General features: G+C 36.7%; 3 protein-coding genes across 10 annotated transcripts in view; 1 reads left to right on the top strand and 2 right to left on the bottom strand.

Moving 5' to 3' along the window:
- Nucleotides 1-21,980, bottom strand: part of LOC118741833 (adenosine 3'-phospho 5'-phosphosulfate transporter 1) — a 128,792-nt gene that overhangs the window by 6,644 nt on the left and 100,168 nt on the right. Inside the window, exons 1-7 of one of the 8 annotated variants that reach the window (XM_036473843.1) lie at nucleotides 17,909-18,241; nucleotides 17,822-17,852; nucleotides 17,592-17,758; nucleotides 17,280-17,515; nucleotides 16,388-17,211; nucleotides 16,197-16,322; nucleotides 14,780-15,554 (exon numbers count right to left, since the gene is read on the bottom strand). In XM_036473843.1, coding sequence (XP_036329736.1) covers nucleotides 15,384-15,554; nucleotides 16,197-16,322; nucleotides 16,388-17,211; nucleotides 17,280-17,515; nucleotides 17,592-17,623 — 1,389 coding nt within the window. In that variant the 5' untranslated portion in view covers nucleotides 17,624-17,758; nucleotides 17,822-17,852; nucleotides 17,909-18,241 and the 3' untranslated portion in view covers nucleotides 14,780-15,383. Of the gene's footprint in view, nucleotides 1-2,592; nucleotides 2,685-9,587; nucleotides 9,858-14,779; nucleotides 15,555-16,196; nucleotides 16,323-16,387; nucleotides 17,212-17,279; nucleotides 17,516-17,591; nucleotides 18,242-21,980 lie in introns of those variants that run through there. The other 7 variants (XM_036473816.1, XM_036473827.1, XM_036473836.1 and 4 more) reach the window with 7 other exon arrangements.
- LOC118741905 (glycine-rich cell wall structural protein-like) lies at nucleotides 2,042-2,752 on the top strand. Its single transcript, XM_036473881.1, has 2 exons — nucleotides 2,042-2,193; nucleotides 2,263-2,752. The coding sequence occupies exons 1-2, from the start codon at nucleotides 2,182-2,184 to the stop codon at nucleotides 2,668-2,670; spliced, it is 420 nt and encodes a 139-aa protein (XP_036329774.1). The 5' UTR covers nucleotides 2,042-2,181; the 3' UTR covers nucleotides 2,671-2,752.
- LOC118741913 lies at nucleotides 5,603-8,318 on the bottom strand. Its single transcript, XM_036473889.1, has 2 exons — nucleotides 7,233-8,318; nucleotides 5,603-5,787 (listed from the first exon to the last, which is right to left on the bottom strand). Exons 1-2 carry the CDS (start codon nucleotides 8,316-8,318, stop codon nucleotides 5,662-5,664), a joined length of 1,212 nt encoding a protein of 403 aa, XP_036329782.1. The 3' UTR covers nucleotides 5,603-5,661.

The following is a 21,980-nucleotide window of genomic DNA, read 5'->3' as shown; positions in this document are numbered from 1 at the left end:
TATAATGTGGTGTTACTAGAATAGCTGATATGATATTTTTGTCTCTACACTAGTATGGTAGAATGTCAGCGAAGACAAAACGACTCTAGATTTTAGGATATCTCCAAATAGAAATCACGAAAAAGCAATAATAAAATAAACGGAATTTTTACTTATATGCACTTGTTATCACCTTATATGAATTCTCCTTGGGTCCACGATCGATGCATAGCTAGCTTTTGGCTCCACAGTAATCCCAATATTTAACCAAAAAGTCGAGTATGAGCAAAGAGAGCTCTCATCGCTTTATTAAGAGCACCATCCACAAGCTCATTCCAGATCAGTGCAACACCCAGAATAACCCTTAGGCATTAGTACAGCTTTAAGTAATCTCAAACGTTTTCCTAAATATACTATGTAAATAAAACAAGTAAAAAAGTCTAAGTACGGGCGGAGCCGAACATTAAATAACCGTCGCAAATATTAAATATAGTTTTTTCCCCTTTCCGAAAACTACCCTACAGGGTAAGCATGGGTAGTTTTACACTTATTTCAAACATCTTCGATAGAAGGTTCAGTTAGACATAATGAGATAATAATGTTAGTTCTTTTAAAGGGATTGTTGTTAGTATAAATTTCGAGTGAATTAGCGTCCTTAAATGTCGAAATATCGAAGTTGCAAGCATTTCTGAAATTTACCGTTTGTCTATATCTATCTCGATTTGTTTTGCCTGTTACAAACAACCCTTGTGAACAAGTGCGCTCGAACTAATTATTTAACCGTACAGTCTACCTATATATATATATATATATATATATATATATATATATATATATATATGTAAAATATCTTGAAATAAAATAAATGAAATGGAGTCGGAAAAACCAAAAATTATAATATGTATTCGTTAACAACCAACAGCATTTAACGGCAACTCAAAGGTAATCCAAACACACTTTCGGGTTTCCCCAATTCAAAACTCAAAATGACCTTTTTCTGTGATTATCAAAAGTGAACGCAACTTTAAATTCTTCCTCTATTCTTTTAGTGTTTAACTATATATGTACAAATAATGCAATGAGTACCTAGGAAAAAAAAACAAACAAAACAAAAAAATATTTCAGTGAGAATTACGACAAATCATCACCACAAAAGAATTAGCGACTTCCCGCGACGAATTACCACTGAAAGTGAAATCGTCCGACCAGCAGACGTCATCAGCGTTGGAGGTGGCTAATCACGGCTTAGATGATTGATAGCCGGCCGAGAGGTTAATACACTTTGTACAAGTGTTTTACTTTTGTTGTTGGCAAATACATTTGAGCTTGGCTTTTTGTTAGTTTCATTGCTTACTCACGCTGGCTAGCTTAGGCGGAGCTGTAACAGAGCACCTGCATAAATATGTACATTGGGGTGGGCCGAAGTTTCGATTTTTTTTTAGAATTTTTATTGGTAATAGCAAAACTGTGGTTCATTATGCCCTAAAAAAATATTTGTGAATTGGGAAAATTTTCGGTCAATATCTTAAGATCGCCCAAGTCAATCAAAGTTCAAAGTGTTGAACACACTAACAATAAGAATGAATAAAATCTTAGTTTTAGCCCACCCTAATGAACATTAGTATCAAATTCTTACCGGAAGAGCAAAGCCGCTGCTTCACTAGCAATTGCTGATGATGATGATGATTTTAGTATAATTTTTGTTGACATGCTAAATAAGCAGCATGTGGCGTTTTTCCTTTAATTCTCGGTTGGCTGCGTAATGCTATGTAATAGCGTGCGCTACGCTTCATTCTCACAGAGCAGCTGAGAATTTAATGCATATTTCCAAAATTGGGGTTTTTTGGCTACCAACACCAACAGGTAAAATAGCCAGTAGTTATTTGGCTTTTTTGTATTTTTTTTGTAGCTAAAGCTCTTGATCTTGACGCTGGACGTTTCCGCCAGCGGCATAGTAGCCGCGCACAGCGTAAAGATGAGTTTTCGTCATCAACTTGTTTTGCGGCGATTCTTCTCAATCTCCCTACCTCAAGGTGCTACTTATTGCAGTCCGGCAGAAGCATTGCGCATGTGTGTGCGCATTCATCTTGTTTTTTAAGTATAAAAAGCAATGTGCGTACTTCAATTGCAACTTAGTACAAAACTAGCTGCGTCGAGTAACTCATTTTCAAAAAACTGAAAGAACAATTTATCCAAAATAAAATGGCTGGACATGTAAGTGGAAAATAACTTGGAACAGCATTATTTATTCTAAACTCAACATTTTCCTATAATTTCCATTAGCTGTTGAAACTCGCCCTCATCTGCACACTTGTTGCTGCTCTACATGCTGCGCCCGCCCCCGCGCCGCTTCCTGCCGCTGCTGGCGCCCAAGCGCGTACCTTCGGCGGCCTGGGCTTGGGTTTGGGTGCTGGCTTTGGTGGGGGCTTTGGTGGTTATGGCGGCCTAGGCGGCCTAGGCGGCGGTTATGGTGGCTATCCTGGCATCTATGGCGGCTATCCAGGTGGTTATGGCGGCGGCGGCTACTATGGCAGACCCGGTTTTGGTGGCGGTTTCTATCCCGGTTATGGTGGTCTGGGCGGATATGGCGGCTATGGCAACTATGGTGGCTCCTTCAGTCAGGCGCAAAGTCAGTCGCAAAGTCACAGTGGCTACTATAATGGTGGTTTCGGGAATGGTTTCTTCGGTTAAGTAGCTATTTTGGGCTAAGTAGTTTTAGTAAAATTTTTTATAAGGAAAACTGTGTGTGAAAATTTGTGCGAAATAGATGAGGCTTGTGTGTAAAAAACTAAAATATCTATATATACATACATAATACGCGGGGTTTTTTTTGGCGAGGACAAAAGGTGTGCACCGTTCGCTCGAAAATGAGGTGTCAAGGTTTTACTTTTTTGAAAAGAGTTGCGACCTTTCAAAAAATTATATTCAAATTATTAAAAAAAAAATAAATAAATTATTACAAAATTGGTATCAATCGAAATGGTTTTGAAAAGCTTTGTTTCTTAACTTAACTATAGGAGAGCTGCCACCTGTTTAAAAAAGTTATTTAATTTGAATTAAGGGAATTAAGTAAGAAAATATGTACCACTATATGGATGCCAAACGATAGCGGTTTCAGATGGTTAGTTTGAAAATATTTTGAAGAGGGTTGCCACCCGCTTGCAATATCGAATTTTTTCTTAACTTATACTTAATGAAATATTAAACTACGTCAAACCAAAGAGTGTTAAGAAATAATTAGTTTGAATACTAAGAATACTTTTGAGGTGTTTAAATTCAAATTATTTTAAATGAATTATTAAAATAGTAGAATCTATGGAAATGGGTTTAAAGAGGCTTTGTTTCTGAACTATGTTCAGGGGGTTGCCACATGTTCAGAAAATTAAATTCAATTTAACTCATCAGTTACACAAAATATGTATCGCAATTTCCGACGAAAAATATTCGAACTGGTTTTAGATCGAAACTACTTTTGAAGAGGGTTGCCACCTTTTTAAAAGTGAAATTTAATTAACTTATGCTCAAGTTATTATGTTATGGATATCAATCATGCTGGGGTTGTAAAGGCTTCATTTCTGAAAAATATTTTTTAGAAGCGTTGCCACGTATTTAAAAAGTTACATTGAAATTAGTTAGTAAGTTAAATAAATTATCATAAGATGGAGACCAATCGAAAGGTGTTCGAATAGGGTTTATTTCTGACATTTATTTAGGAGGGTTGCTACGTGTTTGAATGATCAAATTCAACAAACTTAACCAGATTTTATTTTGTCAATGGAAAGAGATTTATGAAAGCTATAATTTAAAGATATCTTGCATTAGGCTTCTCACCTCTTCTAAAAGTCATGACGATATAACTAAGTATATATATTACACGAGAAGACCTTTTTTGTGAAGGTTATTATATTTACACCTTTCTTTCGAATTTCAAGTATTAGAGGTCAAATTAAAGACCTTACTTAGCCTACAGATGTGCGATGATGTTTTATTTATTTTCTTTTTTTACTTAAGATCGTTTTTATCAGTAATTGGATAAATTGAAAACCTGCCCTATGCGGGACCTCTCTTTACTCAGAAACGGCTGCACAGATTTAAATGAAATAAATATTGCACTCAGATCGCTTATAACTTTGACTAACATTTGGAATAGTTTGTAGGTCTTAGAAACTAAATTTTGGGCGTTTTAACGCCATGCGGGTTCACTAGTTTTTTATAAAGTTCGTATCGAGCGTTGCTAACAGCATCTATCTAGTTATTTGATGAAACTTTCCAAATTTCAAGGCCGAATTTCATGTGTAGAAACACTGTGGGCGAGAACAGCTCAGCCTTAGTACCACCGGTTTAGCCAAACGTTTCTCTACTTCTTCCGTCTTTTTTAAAGGCTTGAGTAACTCTTCTCTGCTAGCACTCTATTGTCGATCACATTCCAAATCGTACCAATTTTATCTAGGTGAGTGATCTTAGCAAATTGGACAAACTATAAAGTATGAACCTAAGTGTCTAAGCCGCAATCTATCAAAAGCTGGGCAGTCTAAAAAGAGGTGCTGAGATGATTAGACCTCATTTTCCTCCATGCAGCTGCGACAGAAGAGGTCTTGTTTGGTATTTAATCTCACTGCGCGAACCCCGATAGGACAGTAACGTGTTAGTACATCCACCAGAATCGAGAGATCCGGCTTTGCGTGCCTAAGGAGATCCCTAGTCCTTCCACGATCAACGCTCGGCCAGAATAAGCTCGCAGTAGCACATGCAATGGTTTTCCTGCAGTGTTCGCTGAGTTGACCCGAGGTTCATCTGTCCAAGAGAAGTCCTCCTCGGAGGTGCCGCCTCTGGCCAGTTCATAATCCACATAGTTACATGCGATGTCACTATGGCTTGGCACCTATACAAGTCTGAAAAGGTAATATTACGACGCGACCGAAAGTCAGCTAAGGCATTCCCAAACAAGCTTCGAGTGTACCGTAAGTGTGTCCAGGGCTCTGATTGCTGCCTGGCTATCTGATTGGATGTCAGCCTCCCTTACTGCCTCCGCGTAAGTGGAACTACGGACTTGACAACCCACCAGTCAAAGTCTACCAGTCCGAGTCGGTTGGAAGCTCAACTGGTAGAACAGTCTACGCCTTTTGAGGTCTTACCAGAGACTTAAACCTGGTACCACGGGGAACAGAGCCCCCGGAGTGTGTTCGCTGACTAGTGAGACGAATAAGGCGGAAAGAAAAGCTAGACGTGCACATGTAAGATTAGTAAAACTAGTAAGATTTGCAAGGATGGAAGGCGAGCAACTCGAGAAAGTGATGAAAGAATAAGAATAGTAAGACATGTGAGATGAGCGTGATGAGCACAATGTATGAGGAAGAAAAAGCTGGAAGGGTGCTGGGTGAAATTGTCGAAGCTTTCTTACCGATCTGACATCGGAGGTAGAGCCTTGGACCTTGCCTTGATTTACCCGGATCAGCACTAGCCATTGAATACCGGCTCAGCTTCATTACTGGAAGTAGGTTAAAAGCGCATGTTCATATTACAACCGTTCTTTAAGCCGACTTTGGCGAATTTTACGGTAGCATCGTAAGTAAAATGATAAAGCATATTTTATTTATAAAACATATATTTAAATATTCTTTGTTTAAAAATTGGCAATACTAAAAAAATGTATAAATATAAAACTTAAATTCAAATGAAATTTCATTTTCCATAGCTTAAAGATCTATAGCCAGGATAAACAGGTTGTACATTGCCAGTCAATTGCTGTATGATACCGTTGACAGTCGTTGCTACACCGCCTACAAGTTGGGCAGGTGTTAAGGGAGACTGAAAGAGAAAAAGAAAACAATGTTTAGTAAACAACCAAGTTATATTTATTTTTTTGTAATTAACTTTGTAATTAGCTATAATCTGGTGTGGTCCCCGAATCCTATCAAATAGTAGTACGTACCTTTAGTCACTTGACTACAATGGATAAATCTATATAGAGTGAAAAATATCCGACTTGTTCATATGGATATTTAATCTTTCACCCTCTGGAGGCAATCTGGCTTTGTCGAGGGTTTTCTATCGGGGCAGATCGATGTTGGCAGAAAGTCGAAGGCCTTTGCCAGTAACCACAACCAGGCAGAATCAAGGACATTTGGACCACTCGAATCCGTAGCACTGTGGTGAGAATATGGCCTCAGGCAATGGCAGAATTCCCAGTATACTTCTGCCATGAAAAACAGCTTCTCATAAAAATACAACAGGCGTTCGAAGTCGGTGTGGAACTGTAAGTCGAGGGGCTTTGTGTAACAATATCAAGGCGCACGCTACAAATCAGAGGATAAGCTCGGCCAAACACTAATATATGTGTAAGCGCCAATGTTTTATGATTATTATTATCATTAACCGAATCAGAATTGGTGAAAGCACTAATATCGCACAGCATTCACTCAAGAAGAGAGGCAAAGTCATAACAGCTCTGAATGAGCTATATACCGACACGAGTGTATGCTTGTATTGGATCTCAGGGCAAATCGACGTTACGGGCATAGACGAGGCCGGCGGAATCGCTAAAGTATGCACTCTTTCGAAAACTGTGCCAAGAGAAGACGCACCGATTTCCCTTTAAGCGATGGAACAGGTCGAGCCCACGATCAAGTTTGCCAAGAGGACTGCGATGTTCATCAACAATGCCCTTGGTTTCTACAGATTATCTGTGTAATTTGGTCGTAGTTTTTCAGGTAACGCTACCGGTCGTAATGGTCTCTGCGAAGCCACGCAATAGGTTGCTAGCCTAAGCTAATTCCTTGCCCTCAGCTTCTTTTAAAAACCCTTATACTCCTGCTATACCAAACTGGAAGCAGAATTCGGCTTACCATGTATATCCCACCTTTGAAAACCCAGTCCATGTAGGAGCTGCGGAGGAATCTGTTGTGAGGAAGCCCTACTCTAGAAGCATGTTTGAACAATGCTAACCACTTGTATCCTTGTACTATTTAGCAGATCCACTGAGCATGTTCTCCTATGTTGAGGTTAAAGCTCGCATGGTATCTTACAAGTCTGGACCCATTATTACTACTACGTTGCTTGTAAAAGTGATTCCTGATTAACCAAAATGCCAAATTTGAAAAAAATGTTTCATGCAATAATTTGACAGTTCCGACAAAGCATCTAGACTTATAAAGCTTCTAAACACAGTTTTTTTTTATATTGAAAGTCGAAAATTCGCGTTTATTTATAAAAAAAAGGGCATTTATGTATATACATAAGTTGCATCCACTTACCGCTCCCGGTGAATCGTAGTAAACCCGATTGGGTCTTCGAACTGGTGGTGGCGGTCTGGCTGCTACTGGACTATAACCAGGATCTACTTCCGGATCATTAGCCAACTCGTTTGCCTCACCCGCGCCTATATCAGCTTGTGGTCTAAATGGCGGTGGACGTGCCGTTGCCGCTAAAGAATTTTGTAATATACCCGGAGCGAATAATTGAAGAAACGTACTCAACCTGTCGGGTGGCGCATAAGCGTCCGCAATGGGATCAGAGAACAGACCACCGCCACCAAGGCCGCCAAGACCGCCAAGACCACCAAGACCGCCGGCACCACCAAAAGCGCTAGCAAGCCCGCCGCCACCAAATCCACCACAACCGCCACCATATGCGGGCGGTGGATACCCACCGTAGACGTTATAGACATTGAGGTCCCAAAGGATGCGACCTTGTTCCGCGGGCGGTGGAGTCACTTCGTCACCCTGTGCGTCACGCCCAAATGGCAGACAGCGGCGTAGCTTTTTCTTCTTCTTCAGAAGTAAGAGAGTTTTCGACGACTCCTCATCGGCTTCTTGGTTTCTGGTGCCAGCAAATTTGGCATTTTGCTCATCAGATTCACTGACACGTGGCTTATTTGTGGTTGTTGTGGCATCCTGCTGTTTGACATTATATCTATTATAATTGTTGCTGGTATTTTGATCGTCGTTGTTGTTGTTGTTGCTGCTAGTGGTGATAGTATTGCTGCCACTGGCGTCATTGCTGTTGGCGCTTATGGCCGCGACGGCTTTGGGCAAACGCGAAGAAGAGTAGAGACGCGCAGTGCTACTGTCACTGTTGCTGGTACTACTGCTGCCTCTGTTGTATATGTCTCTATAGCTGTCGGCTAGTGCGCGCAGGCGTCTTTGTCGCAACGCTTCATAGTATTCGCGGTTGTTATCGCTATAAGATGAGTAACTGGCGCGGCGATAAGGATTTGCGCGAAACGGACTCGTTGAATAGGACGCGGAGGAATAGTAGTTTTGCGGCGCGCAAGCGCACAGTCCATAGACTGTTAGTAGCACTAGTGAGCGCACAAGCGATTTGTTGAAAAAGGTTGACATTTTCACTTTCGACGCTCACGCCATTCGATGCTCTACACTGAAACTATTTAATGGGTCCTTTTCGAGTATAATTTTAAATGTTTCACTTCTTTATTGAATTTAAGTCCTTTTTACACTTTGGTGTTATCCTTTTTTTTATCGATATGGCTTTTCACACACTTCGTTATTTTAAGAAAATTTCGTTTTAGCACACGAGCTGTTCGTTTCTCGTTTGCAATTTGCACTAAGCGCCCACCCGCTGCAACACTCTTACTTATTTAAAAAAATTTTGCTGCGCATACGCGTAGGGTTTTTCACTAACCGAACCCACACATTTACAATACATTTTGTTATTTATTTTCTAATAGCGTCTGAAAAACACTGACGTTAACCAGCTAGCCGTTCTTGCCTTAGATGGTAGCGTGAAAATTGCAAAATGCCCTTTTTTGCAGCCACACCACAATCCAGCGCCATCGACTAAAACATCGCCATCAGCTAAATTTGCAAATTTTTTAATTCATTGTATCTCTTCTTTTTTATGTGGATTGTGATATGCTAATTTCGACCCGTTTGCTTTTTGGTAAATGTGCGCAGAAGCGCACACCCACGCACTAGTTAGCACGCCATGCCGCTGACGGCTGCTCATCTGCGCATACATAGCCGCCACAACCTACCTCACTGGGCGCATGCATAGGCGATCGTCGGCTCTTGTGGCAATTACCAGCGCTAGTAATGCGCGTTTGTTTTGCCAAAATTTCTGCAGAAAATGGTAATACACACATAGTTCTTTTTTTCCGCCTGTGCATTGACCTGTAACGAATTCTTTTTTTTTTTTGTTTACTTTCCGTTTTAGTCACTCTCACTTTTTTTTTGGGCAGTCGTTTCAGCTAGTGATGCGCCAACGTTCAAAATTATTTGCTGGCAAGTTGGCGATACATATTTTTTTTTTTTAAATTTTGCCACTAAAATTAGGTCAAGATCGCTTACATATAAAAACATAATAGCTAAACTCAATGATACCAAAAATTGCTATTTTTTTATGAATACTCATAATTTTTTTACGGTGTGAACTTATGGCAGCATTCGTCATTTAGGTGGACAGCTGGAAGTTAGCGCAAGAGTTTTTCCGCTGGTGCTGGCGTTAATTATGTGCATATCGACTCCTAAGCGCCAACAAATTGTAAGCGAAATTTTTTTCGAAATTTTATTTATCATGCAGAAATTCTCGTTGAACATCTATGTAGATGCATTTCGCATTAAAAAGAAAATTTGAAAAAAGTTTCACCTACCTCTTTTTGGCGGTTGGGGGGCTCGATTTGCATAGACGCATACATATATAGGCAATTTAGATTAGATTATTCCTAGAGGAGAGTGCAAGTCACTCAGTCACTGCAATCAAAGTTGTTCTATTTTAGTAAACTTCGATTCCGCTATAAGTCTTTTCTGATTCCGGCATCCTTGAGGAATCCTCCGAAGTCCTTTGGAAAATTGCCTTATTTAGATAAGCAACGTCTGAGCCTGTTGAGAGCTGTCACATTATGTGCTCTGAAGATTTTTGTTCTGAAATTGAGAAATTTCACAAAGCAGTTGCATGAGCAGTCACACCTTGCATGTAAAGTGTCTTTCGGAAGAGGTTTTTTATTTCCGAAAGACGAATTGCAGATTGCTAGTGCAGCATGAGCAAGTTGAAATATATTTCCGCAATCGATTTGCGCTCTCTTAATTGCAGTCGTATCTTGCCACTTTTATTTCTGAAACTGATTTCCGAAATGTGACAGAAAGGTCTTTCTGGATATTCTCACATCGAAATAAAATTTCTCTTTCTCAATTTTACAGCGAATTGCGTGGAAAAGCTGGAAATATTGCCACGTCTGACACGCTCTTAACTACTCCTGCAATCTCTTTTGAAAATCATTCAGTTTGACAGACTTGTGAAAAGGACTTGCACTTGCCACGTCTAACAGCTATTTTATTCTGATAACTTTCACTTCAAGTCGGCGCGGGTTTCCAGGGTCGAATTGCATAAAATTTTATTCGTATAGTTTTTAAGACAAAACCGATAACATGAGGGGGTATGCGTTGGAAAACTAAACTTTGCTTTTTTTTGTATCATAAGTCAAAAAAGCAAAACTCGAGAAAAACGGATTTAAAGTTCTGAATTCAAATATACTGCCAAAGTAAACATGAATGCATATTTTGTTCTACATAGTGAGATACTGGTAATCGACGCAGCTAAGAAATTTTTACACAACATAGAAGAGGTAGCGGTAATTTCTACATACTCAAGTCAAAAATTGTATTATGACACTATTGAAGTAAATGAGCGATTTGTACATACATATCGTCGATGTTTTTGCAAAACCACCCATCGAGCAGTTGCAAAATCGCTTAAATCGCCGTTGTCGCAAAAATGTGATTTGGTAACCCTGAACTCCAGGCATAGAGATTTATGCATACAAATCGTTAAATCGTTATTAAAACAAAATATTTGTAAAATAATAGCTAGAGAAAATACCGCCTATCAAGGCAATGCCTTCAAAGAATAAACCGTTTTTTCGCTCTCCTGTAAAATTTGAGTGCCGTAATATAGGCGGTTTTGCAATTGGGCGATGGGCGCTTTTGCAAAACCATCGACAATATACTTTTGTAGCTTTCGAAGCTACGCTTATCAATGAACAATTTTCGAACTAATTGCGTATTTAGGTCACAGATGCACATACCCAGCAAACAATTAGGTTTGATATACATTTGAAAAGGATTTGATATTGATTTGAAAATTACAGCTTTCTCAATAAAAAGGGGAGTTTGATCTCCATTTTGGAATATGGTTAACTCTCAAATCAAATTCAAAGGTTATTTAGCAATTATGAAATGTATATATAAATTTTTTCTTCACGAGAAGAAACAATTAAGATAAAGTAGTTTCTAATATATTCGTCTTGAAGGGCCGCAGTTTCTTCAATCTGCGCAAGCATCAGGTCCATTATTTTTGGGCTTTCTATTTTTTTCTATTCATTGTTTTTTTCAACTGAATTTAATTTTACTCTTACAATTTTTGATTTAACTGCGCATTTTTATATCGTTTGACATTTGCGATGTTTCTTCAAATCAATCTTAAATGAATTTTAAATGTAAAACATAAACCTCGTTTTCAATTTGAGAATCATTTGATATCAAATTGTGAAATAAATTTTTCTCAAGCGTTTGAAACTGTGTTTTCTGGGTATATTTACACATACATACATATGTACATAGCCATCTTTCATTCAAAAAAGTACAAATATATACATACATACATATATAAAGTTTAATAACGCTATTAGTTATAAACTGACTTATACGCCTCTGCACGTGCCGCATTTGTATGTACAAATGTACTATGAATGTATGTACATACACATGTAAGTAGGTATACATATCGTCGTTTAAAGTACAAAACCGCGTATCAACAAAATGCAAAACCGCGTATGTGCGATTGTATAAATTATTTTCTAGAGAATAAAAACACTCATGTTTCAAAATGGTTCTCTTTTTTATAAAGCACTCGCATTTCTGGCTAGTATATTTCAGGAGGAATGGATAAGGATTGAGCCAAGAGCAAATCCAATTTATGGCAGCAAATGTCAGTTACGCGGTTTTGTACTTTAAACGAAGATATATATGTACATACATATGTACGTGCTATTCTGATATCAAATTTTATGGCGCTTGTATATTAGCATAAACAATGCTTTTGCAAATTAAGATAAGCCAATGCAATCTACAGAATGTCGCCCTGAGTGTTATCAGCTGTATGGTAAAGTTTCCACTAACCAAACATACATATATGTATGTACGTGAATAAGTATTGTAGTTTTTGTGGCATACTTTCAATTATAATTAAAATATTATTAATATATTTATTTATTTTATGAAAACTTACATACTATTATAGAGGATGTCCTAGACAACGCGTCCACCCCTTCTAAAAAAAAAAAAATTAAACTGAAATTAGGTATTTTTATCCGCAGAACACGAATCTGTAGTAAAAGAATGTATGGCCCATTTAAAAGAATGGACTTCCGGTTAGTTTAAAGCACTTCGGTCGAAACCCGAAAATTTACATATTTCGATATGATATCACTTTATTTTTGTTTCCACAATTCTCTCGGATGAAGTTTGTGAGGGATCGTTTGGTTGCATATATCTTTATGTGCAGTGGCGTGAGCTTGAGACTAATTTCCATTGCCGCCATGGGGCATCAAGGCGTTGTGGTTTTGTGAGTAAATGGCTCACAATCGCTAGGTTAACCCTTGAGGCCCAATGCACTCTTGCAGCCCCAAAATTTCGTCGCTAAAAATTCGTCATTTTGATATATGCTTTGTTGGATCTATGCTAACTCCTTTGTGTGCAGTTTTTCCTGACTTGAATAGGGACTTCCACAACTCAGCAATAACGACAGTATATTTCTTTCGGACTCACGTTTTTTCAGCACCAGCATGCATATTCCGTCGGTGCGGATGGATTTAGCTCTTTCGTTGAAACAGTGTCTTTGAATGTTTTTGAAAGCTAATTTTCGAAAACTGTTTTTTAACTTATCCCAACTTTGAAAGTGGTTAAGAATATCACAATTGGATTATAAATATTTAAATACATACCACACATACTTAGCCAATGCATCACATGTACATAAGTTTAAGGTTTTTAACCATTTATTACTTTTGAACTTCACATTCTGGTTTTCATATAATGTTTTTTATACAACTAGTCACACGATGGAACAAATATAAATTGCCAGTATTTATGTAAATTGCACTATATGTATATGTACTTATGCTCCTTATACTTTAAAATTCGATGAGGATTTATAAAATAATGTAAAGTCACATTAAAATCGTGTCGTTTTAATTTAAAAAAAAATTGTAACCCCCCTAAAAATTCATAATTTACCTTAATATAAATCAAAGCAGATATTTTACATGGCTTTAGCGAAGAATTAACGCCTGCTCATATTAATAGTTGCACTTATCTCTTGAATTATGTCATTCCGAATAACCCGAAAATATGAAATTGCAAAATATTTTTCATAAAAATTCAACAACTCAAAGTTTCGCAACATTCATAGTTATTTAGGCCATTTCCAGTTTATGGAAGTGCCTCTTTTATTTCGCAAAATTTTGCCTTAGCGATTTTCGGTATTTGTTTTATAAACAAGTGCAAGTATATATATTAAGAGATTCTTTTATAATTTTGCACATTTTTACTTTTCTACATACATACAACAAAAGTTTACTTATAATATTTGCACGAACAACAATCAATTTAACACATTAGCTGCTGGATATAAACGAAACTGTGTATACATACATATTCCACTTAAAAGCTAAATAAACCATTCTTTTTATTTGCCATATAAGCAAAAGCAGCATCGTAATTTAAATATGATATACAAAAATATTTGTAATTAAATTTACATTTTCTCCTAAATTTTACATAAATTAACTAACGAAATATGATACATGCAAGCGCATGCCGTATATTTTTTCAGCGGAAGTCGATGCCCAATGCAAGTCTGCTTTAATAAATTTAAGGAAGTCTATTAACGCTTAAGCCGCCCTGCCAGCCCGTAGCGTACCATTTTTTTCCTTAAGTTTAGTTTTCAGCTCTCAAGAAAAATCACAAGAAATATTTTTCATCATATTTTTGTTGCTTGAAAAATTACTTTGCCGTTGCTGTAAATTTTCTTCAAGAAATAAATGTACAGTACCAGGTTGACCGAGCTTTGCCAGGAGTGCATATACTTTTAAAGTTTTCAAGGTATTGATATCAAATACTGGTCATTTGGATAGCTTTAAAAAAAATATTTTTGAAAAAAAAATGGATTTCGATATCTATTAAGTAAATTTCATACTCTAAAATTTAGATGGCAACAGTATTCCCGAAATACGCTGGAATGAATATTATATATCTTGAGCATATATGTACTGTGTATACATAAAAAATGCCGATTGAAATTAACATAATTAAAATTTGAATTACATAGAATCTTGGCAGCCCTGATCGAAAATATTTTCTAATAAAAGTCCTCAACAATATCTTTCATTTGATATCCATATTGCGATATTTTAGATAAATTTTGTAGAATCAAAAATAAGTGGCAACCTTACACTACTATCCTAAGGGATACTATTTGTATATAGGGAAAACATTGTTTAAGAACCTTCTCTTAATACCCATGAATATAATATTTTACCTTTTTTTCTAAACAAAAAATTAAATAAATATACGATTCCCTATTAGGGATCTTTAAAATATCTTCCATTTGATGTTTTAATTAATTTGTAACTAATTTCGAATAGGTGGCAACTTTATACAAGTCTTCTCGGAGATAATGCCTATTCAGATAACCTTAAATTCCAAAAAATTATCTGTGTACAAAATTTCATCAAAATTGTTAGAGCCGTTTCCGAGAACACTATGGATATATATGTATATACAAGAATTGCTCGTTTAATGTAATAAGATAAGTATCGCTCATTTACTTCAATAGTGTAATAATTCGAAATAAAACAAAATCGAGTTAAGTATGTAGAAAGGACCGCTGCCTGCTCTTCTATGCAGTGTAAAAATTTCAGAGCTATAACGATTACCAGTAGATCACTACATAGAACAAAATATGTACATATTAATTTTTACTATAGAAGTATATCGTTACCTTATATGTACATATATGTATATTAAGGTAACAACTGTGTAAATTCTTAACTTTAAAGCAGTTTTTCTAGAGTTTTCGGTTTTTTAGTTATGAAGTAAATGATAGTACGTAATAATTATTGCAATACTGCAACCTTGTTGCTTTCTTGATTAACATGGAATCAAATGCAACCTGATTTAAGAAAATTTGACAGAAGACAATTCCTTTTTCATGTCTTGAATTTTTGATTTTTCTTGAGAGCTAAATACTATGCTTTAGTAAGCACGCCATTAATTTTGATTCACATGCCTAAATTCATATTTCAATTCTTTGCCTCTACAAGCTTTTTTTTTTTAAGTAACATTACCACTACCAGTACTGCTTTCGTTTTTTCCATCCTCCAGTTGTGTCAACTACGCAGCCATTTTCGGTTTGTGCGCCTCGGCTCGTTTGCGTAGCACTTTCATGCGCTGCTTGCCATAGGAGCGCATGAAGACTGCAAAGAATACAACCAGTATGCCGAAAATACCGAGCACCGATATTTTGTGTTTGTAAATCAAACAGGAAAGCAATATTGCAAACGCCTATAGTGAGGGGAGAAGAAATAATTAAAAAATTAATATATGTATACGAAAAATAAATATTAGGATTGAGATGAAATTAAATCAAATACATATACCTACTCTAGGTTGTCGATAAATATTAAACTCGACTTTTTTTCGTACATACATACACACTTATGGGAATATATTTTAGTTGTTATTGAATTATATTAAAAGCACCTAAACACATCAATTCCTTACGTATCGCCTACAAGAATACAAAATTGATTCAGATGCAGGTGTGCGCCCATATTTTTCCCCTTTTATTCTAGAACTATGCAGTTGATTAGTCAAGGTTGGTTGAAGTAACTTGCCTTAATGAAAAATTACTTCCTACTGAATTTTGAAAGTAAATGTTTACATGACCATACATACATAATTTGAACATGTTTTCTTTTCAACTTTCAGCATTTCATTTAATAAGCCAGCTATTTAAATTTTCTTGCTACAAAACACATTTCTAATGTACCATTATTTATACTTGCGTACATATCGTACAAATATAAAATATAAAACAAATAAAATTGACCTATTTTTCACACCAGACTCGGTTGACACTATCGCGCTCTGGCGCATATGTATGTATGTATGCTTTTCCACGCCTAGGCACACACAACCACTCACCTGTCGTAAAGTCATGATGATGGTAAATACAACTGCACCAAACACCGATATTGTATAGAAAATGAATAATTGACCCACAGCGGAACACATGGAAATTGTAATGGCATCAAGTATGAATTTAGGATGCTGTTAAGCAAAAAAAAAAAATTATGTATATTTTTTATGGTTCTCAAAGCATGTTTCTAGCTTACCTCGCTCGCAAATGTAAGCGAATCTATAAAACCGCCTTGTACCCACAATGAGGTTGCTGTAAAGATGGTGGAAAACAGATTGACACCAGCCATCATTTGCAATGACGACATTTCATAGTTCTTAAATAAATCATCTTGCCAATTCGCTGTAAAGCTGTCGCACGTTAAGTACATTGTAAGCAAAAAGATGCCAGTGAATGTTGTCACACTACTAGCATTGGTGCTGTTCGCTGAACCGGTCATAAAGAATATCATGCCTAATGATATTAGTACAGCGGATACATACTCATACCAATCATATTTGTTTTTCGATATAATTTTACCCATCAACATGACAGGTATAATTTTGCATGCCTTTGCTAGCACCTGCGTAGGGAAGCTGACAAATTTGAGTGCTTCATACTGGAACCATGCACTCATTATATTCGAGAAAGATGCAAAGGAGTACATATATAGTGGTGTACAATGACGGCCGGCTGGACGTTTGAGGCGTAGTGTCACTATTGCACAGATAAAAGCTGAAAGACGATTACAGAAGACAAGGAATTGTGAGTCCTTAAAATGCGACGGTTGACCATTGTAATTGAAATATTGCTGCGTCATAATTTTCTCCTGTAGTACACCCCAAGTGAGGTATGAAACCATTAGTCCACCAAAGCACCAGAAAAGTAGTAATGTTTCTTGGGATTTTGTGTGTTTCTGCAAGCCATTAGGCGGTGTCAACGGTTCCATGGGTTTGCGTTCCAACGGCTCAGAATAGTCAAGTTCAGTGCCAGGACTGCCAGTAATGCACATACTGACCGCAGTATAAATGCATGTTTTGTCTGTAATATAAAAGCATAATACTGGATAAAGTTGCATATCTCTAATGTTGTTGTCTAAGTACTCTTACCATTCTTTTCCAGATAATTTGTGCGTTTAACATATTTGTAAATAAGATAGCCAGGTACAAAGACACAACTATAACCAAAACAATTGGCTAAAAGTTTCAACAACCAAGAATATTCTTTGGTGGATTGGGATTCCACAAGCTGTGAGAGTGTGGCATGTGTATAATAGCCACCAAAGGAAATTCGCAATATATCCGAAAAGAAGTGTACCAATAGAACTGCCGTGATCACTAGTCCACTATTTAAGGAGGGTGGAGGAATAATAAGTATGGAGACATTTTTATAAAAAAAATATGTATTTAGGGCTTACTCACCAAATAACAACATCAGGAACCAATTGCGCCATTATAACTTTTTGCTTTATTACCAAATTTGTTTTATAAGTTCTGTTATCACTTTTTGCGGTCTGAATCCTTTTCACTTTGGACACGTCAACTCCTTGCTCCCGTCAGCACAATAGCTCATACACTTTTTATTTGCTCTGCTTAAATTTGCATTCACAACTATACTGATTACCCTTAACGATAATTGCGTTGTAGCTTACCATAGTTGCTGACTTGGCGAATTCCGTTTGTCTAATGAGCAATCCATTCTATTAGTTTTTTCGTTTAGTTTGCCAAATGCTACTTACAGATCTCATTCGGTGGCAAATAAAAAGCAACCATAGACGCCGCAGGCACTAATCTAATAGTTCGATGATCGCTTGTGCGCCGGCCGCAAGAGATCAAAAGCTTTCTTTGATATCTCGGTGGTCAAAAGTTCATTGCCCTTATCTCATTACAACTGGTTTTGCAAATATGATAAACGCTTAGTTACTACATAAAACTGTCAATATGTCACCCCTCTACTTAGCTTTGTAATACCACCTCGCATTCAGTTTATAAATATTTATGATATAAAAAATGAACAGTCTTTGCTGTAGGAGCTACAGAAGTCTACGTCGTATCTGTACCAAATTATTCCATATGTGTCTACCTGATTCTGCTGATGTTGTTGCTGCAACTGCTAGTGTTGATGTGTTTGTGTTGTTTTCGTGCTTAATGTTCTTAAGCGGAGCTGTTGGATAGAGCTCCAATAGAAGGGGAGCCGCGCAAAGAACTCTCCATCTTGAGCAATTGTCAGAGAACAGCTGTTTGTGTAAACATGTCAAAATTCAGCAGGAAATACAAAGCGCAAGGTTGTAGTGGAAAATTTTGCTTGCAGCGGAAGTGGAACAAGATTCCGTAGGAATGGCTTACGTAATAGTTCAATCAAAGAAGGTAAATTTATTAGACGGACCGTAACGATTTTGACCGTATCTGAAACGTTAGCAAGAAGAATTCGTCTCCGTTTTCACTCTGCCGCGGCAGTTCTTTTATTTTCGCCTCGAATACGGAAAATACAAGCAAAAGAGAAGGAAAGCGGTAATTGTGAATTTCGTGGTTACTTTGCATAAGTGATTGGAAAAATGTTAGTCTGTTCCTTTGAACTTCGGACTAAAACCTGTGGAACTGTCAAACTACAATTTTACTCTCTCAATTGAGAGTAAAAGGAGAACAGATGCAGAAGTGCATAGGAACGCAAAAAACACTATTTCCTGTAAAAACGTCAGTCGGTTTGTTTACATGTCATGTGTACAACACTGATTTAGTTGAAATATCACTAAATAATTATTAAAATCTATACATATTCAAACATTTCGTTGTTTACTTCCATTTTTTTTCAAATATAAGGTACTTTGCTTTCACCGCTGTTAGTTTTTGCTTGCACATGCAAATCAGCTGATCGTTTGACACTTTTCATGAACTTACAAGAAAAGAAACTCCGGATTAAATCCTATAACTTCTGACTAGGAACAGTTGCTCAGTTACTCTCTCAAATGTGTTCCCACTTACAGGTTTTATGTCCATAGGAACGACTTCCTGTAAGTTCTGACTAAATCCTGTAAACCGGACTGCTATTGGAACAGACTATGTAATTTAATTTAGAAAATATATAATTGAAGGTGTCAAATATATGATATTCAGTGCATGTGTAAAATACAGAGGTGATTGTTTATAAAAGTATTTTCGAAGAACGTAGATAACAAGAAGGGACAACTCGTTATAATTGTAGCGAAAGTGCGCAACAGGGGCGTGCCTTCTCTTTTGCACTAGTGCGTTTTTTGATTGGATGAAAAGAGAAAACACGCCCCTGTTGCGCACTTTCGGCCCAATTATAACGAGTTGCCCCTTTTTGTTATCTACGTTCTATGGTATCCTTTAATAAAAAGTGGTTGTAAGTGCAAAGCGTTTGTCAACAAGTGCCGATTGTTGGTGTCCATGGCTAAAATTGGTAATTTTTTTAAACAAAATCAGTGGACTTTTATATAAAAATGAATTCCAAGCGAGGAACAGCAAGCATGCTTGAAATATAGTGTGTGAATACAGCTACAGCTGGCAATCAGTTTAGCAACCCTGCGTGCTGAATCACGCTTCGTGTTTTAATTGAAAATGGACCCGAAGGCGCCATTTTTCTTCTGCATTTGTAGCCAGACGGAGGTTGTGCTTGTGAAATTAGAGAAAAAATTTGAATGTACAGAAAAACAGTTCTTTTAAGTACTTAAAAACCATAAAATATATTCACTGATCGCCAATATTACTGGAAAAACAGAGACAATAGGATTTTACGGAGTTTGAATAGCAGAAAATACTTCTGAAAGATCAGGCAAAGGTGCCTGGCCATATCTGAGTTTGCGGAAGCTTCCGCCTTGCGACGTTTTATAAAAATTGTGGTAAAATACATCTTTTTGGATACTGGATCCAGAAACAGCTTATCGTTGATCGTTCCCACGACAGTCGGGTCTACGTAACCGGAACGACCCAGATTTATATCTGGCCAAGGACTGTCACTCCAGCAACACTCCCCAAAAAGTCTCTGGGGAATTTGTATGCTGCTACAACAACAACAACAACAGCTTATCGTTTAAGGTAAGATTTACTAAATATGTATTTTTATTTAATCAACTCAATGTAAGTTTTGTTCGTCTTCGCCATTTTTCATATGGTGGTAGTTCTTTGTTCTGTGGCCTTGGGCTTTTTCGGTGTGGGTCAGGGATGGAAAATCGAAATTTCAAATTGTACCTGATTTGACAATTGAAATGTACCTTATTGTCAAATGTATCTAAAAAGGAGCTAACTATTTTGTTCTTTTTTTTTAAATTATTTTCAGACAATTGGTAACAATTTAATAAATTTATACATTATTTGCATTAATAAGAAAGTGATTAACATACAGTTGAATTAATATTTATAATTAAATAAAGATACATATATGTATGTACATTGGTTGCTCAAAAAAAAAAATTAAGTCGGAATTTGAATGCTCTCACCCTCTAGGATTGTGCTGTACCGAAAAAGCAGTTTTTATGTGGAAATAAAAAAATATTAGGGGTCGCTCAAAGCACTCGAAAGTTTTCCTAGAAATGGTATAGAATTCTTGAGAAATAATATTTTTCGGTCGAAAAACTTTGTTTCTCTTTTGGAGATTTTCAATAATATTATTGGTTATTTAACCATTTTCTATTATTAACTAGTTGTTATAGGCCCCCAAAAACCCACAAAATATTCAATGGGGATTGTATTTAAAAATGTTATAATAAACAGTTGGGTTTTATTATTGGCAGTCCCCTAAAGAGAAACAACTTTTCCCGTTAAAAAATTTGATTTTCAAGAATTCTATACCATTTCTACGAAAACTTGTTTTCCCCCATGTAAAATGCATGGAAAACTTTGAGCGCTTTGAGCGACCTCCTAATATTTTTTTGTATAAACAAAAAAAATGGTATGATTTTTTTCGGTATCATTCATTCATTCATTTTATTTAACCCTGCTTATAAACAGCAGGCTTTCCTATAGTTTCATTTGAGTTTGCATGTTTGATATAATTATTCAAAAATATAGTCAAAGTGAAATTACTTAAAAATGTATTTAGAAAGTTACAGTAGTTTACACAATTTATTCATTTAATATGTTGGCTCTGAATCGCAAACAGTTAACAACAGAGGTACTCCATCCTGACTAAATTGATTGATCAATTGGAATATATACATTGAGTTGCTTTCTAGCTCTTTTAGAAGTGGTCCTCGGTAGTAGTCCCTTAAGGAATAATAAATTGGGCACTTGAAGAGCAGATGTTGGAGGCTTTCCATTTCGCCTAGATTGCACTGCATACATAAAGCATTTTGGTTTTTTTTTGTAACCACGCCTTTGATACAAAACATTTGTGGTATTTCGTGGACAGGCGAACTTGAGCTAAAATTTGACTTACATATCCATCGTTGTAAGATAAATGAATTCCCTTCACACCATGTTAAATTCAGATTTTAGATATTTCCGTGTAGCTTTGCTAGATATCCCTCAAAACGTGAGGAGTTTTTCACTGTTCACAAAGAATTTAATAATAAGGAACTTGGCCACTTTGCTAAGATTTCTTGTTGACGCAATGACATGTTCACAATGTTCCTTGTTTACAAAAAGTTTCTTAATTCTTTTGTTTGTACCAAAATTGAGCTCAGTGTTCCGAATGTAACTTTTGATTCGAAAAAGACGGAAAAAGGTACATTTGTACCTACTTTTCCATCCCTGGTGTGGATTCGTAATCGTTGCCGATGTCAGCGTACACGCATAGTATTCATGGATGTACATATCTACGTTCGGCATGCAAACTAAAATTAGATGGATGAT

The sequence above is a fragment of the Rhagoletis pomonella genome, unplaced genomic scaffold (assembly GCF_013731165.1).
Source record: "Rhagoletis pomonella isolate Grant_MI unplaced genomic scaffold, Rhpom_1.0 Rhpom_scaffold_00001, whole genome shotgun sequence".
Taxonomy (NCBI): Eukaryota; Metazoa; Arthropoda; class Insecta; order Diptera; family Tephritidae; genus Rhagoletis; species Rhagoletis pomonella.
Note: the sequence above shows the minus strand (reverse complement) of the source record. Positions and strands in the feature narration are given on the sequence as shown.

Excerpts from the sequence above, each read along its gene's own strand:
- LOC118741913 (XM_036473889.1), bottom strand. The coding sequence starts at position 8,318 with ATGTCAACCTTTTTCAACAAATCGCTTGTGCGCTCACTAGTGCTACTA. Across the intron at positions 5,788-7,232 it reads ACTACGATTCACCGGGAGCG|TCTCCCTTAACACCTGCCCA; the intron begins GTAAGTGGATGC and ends TTTCTCTTTCAG.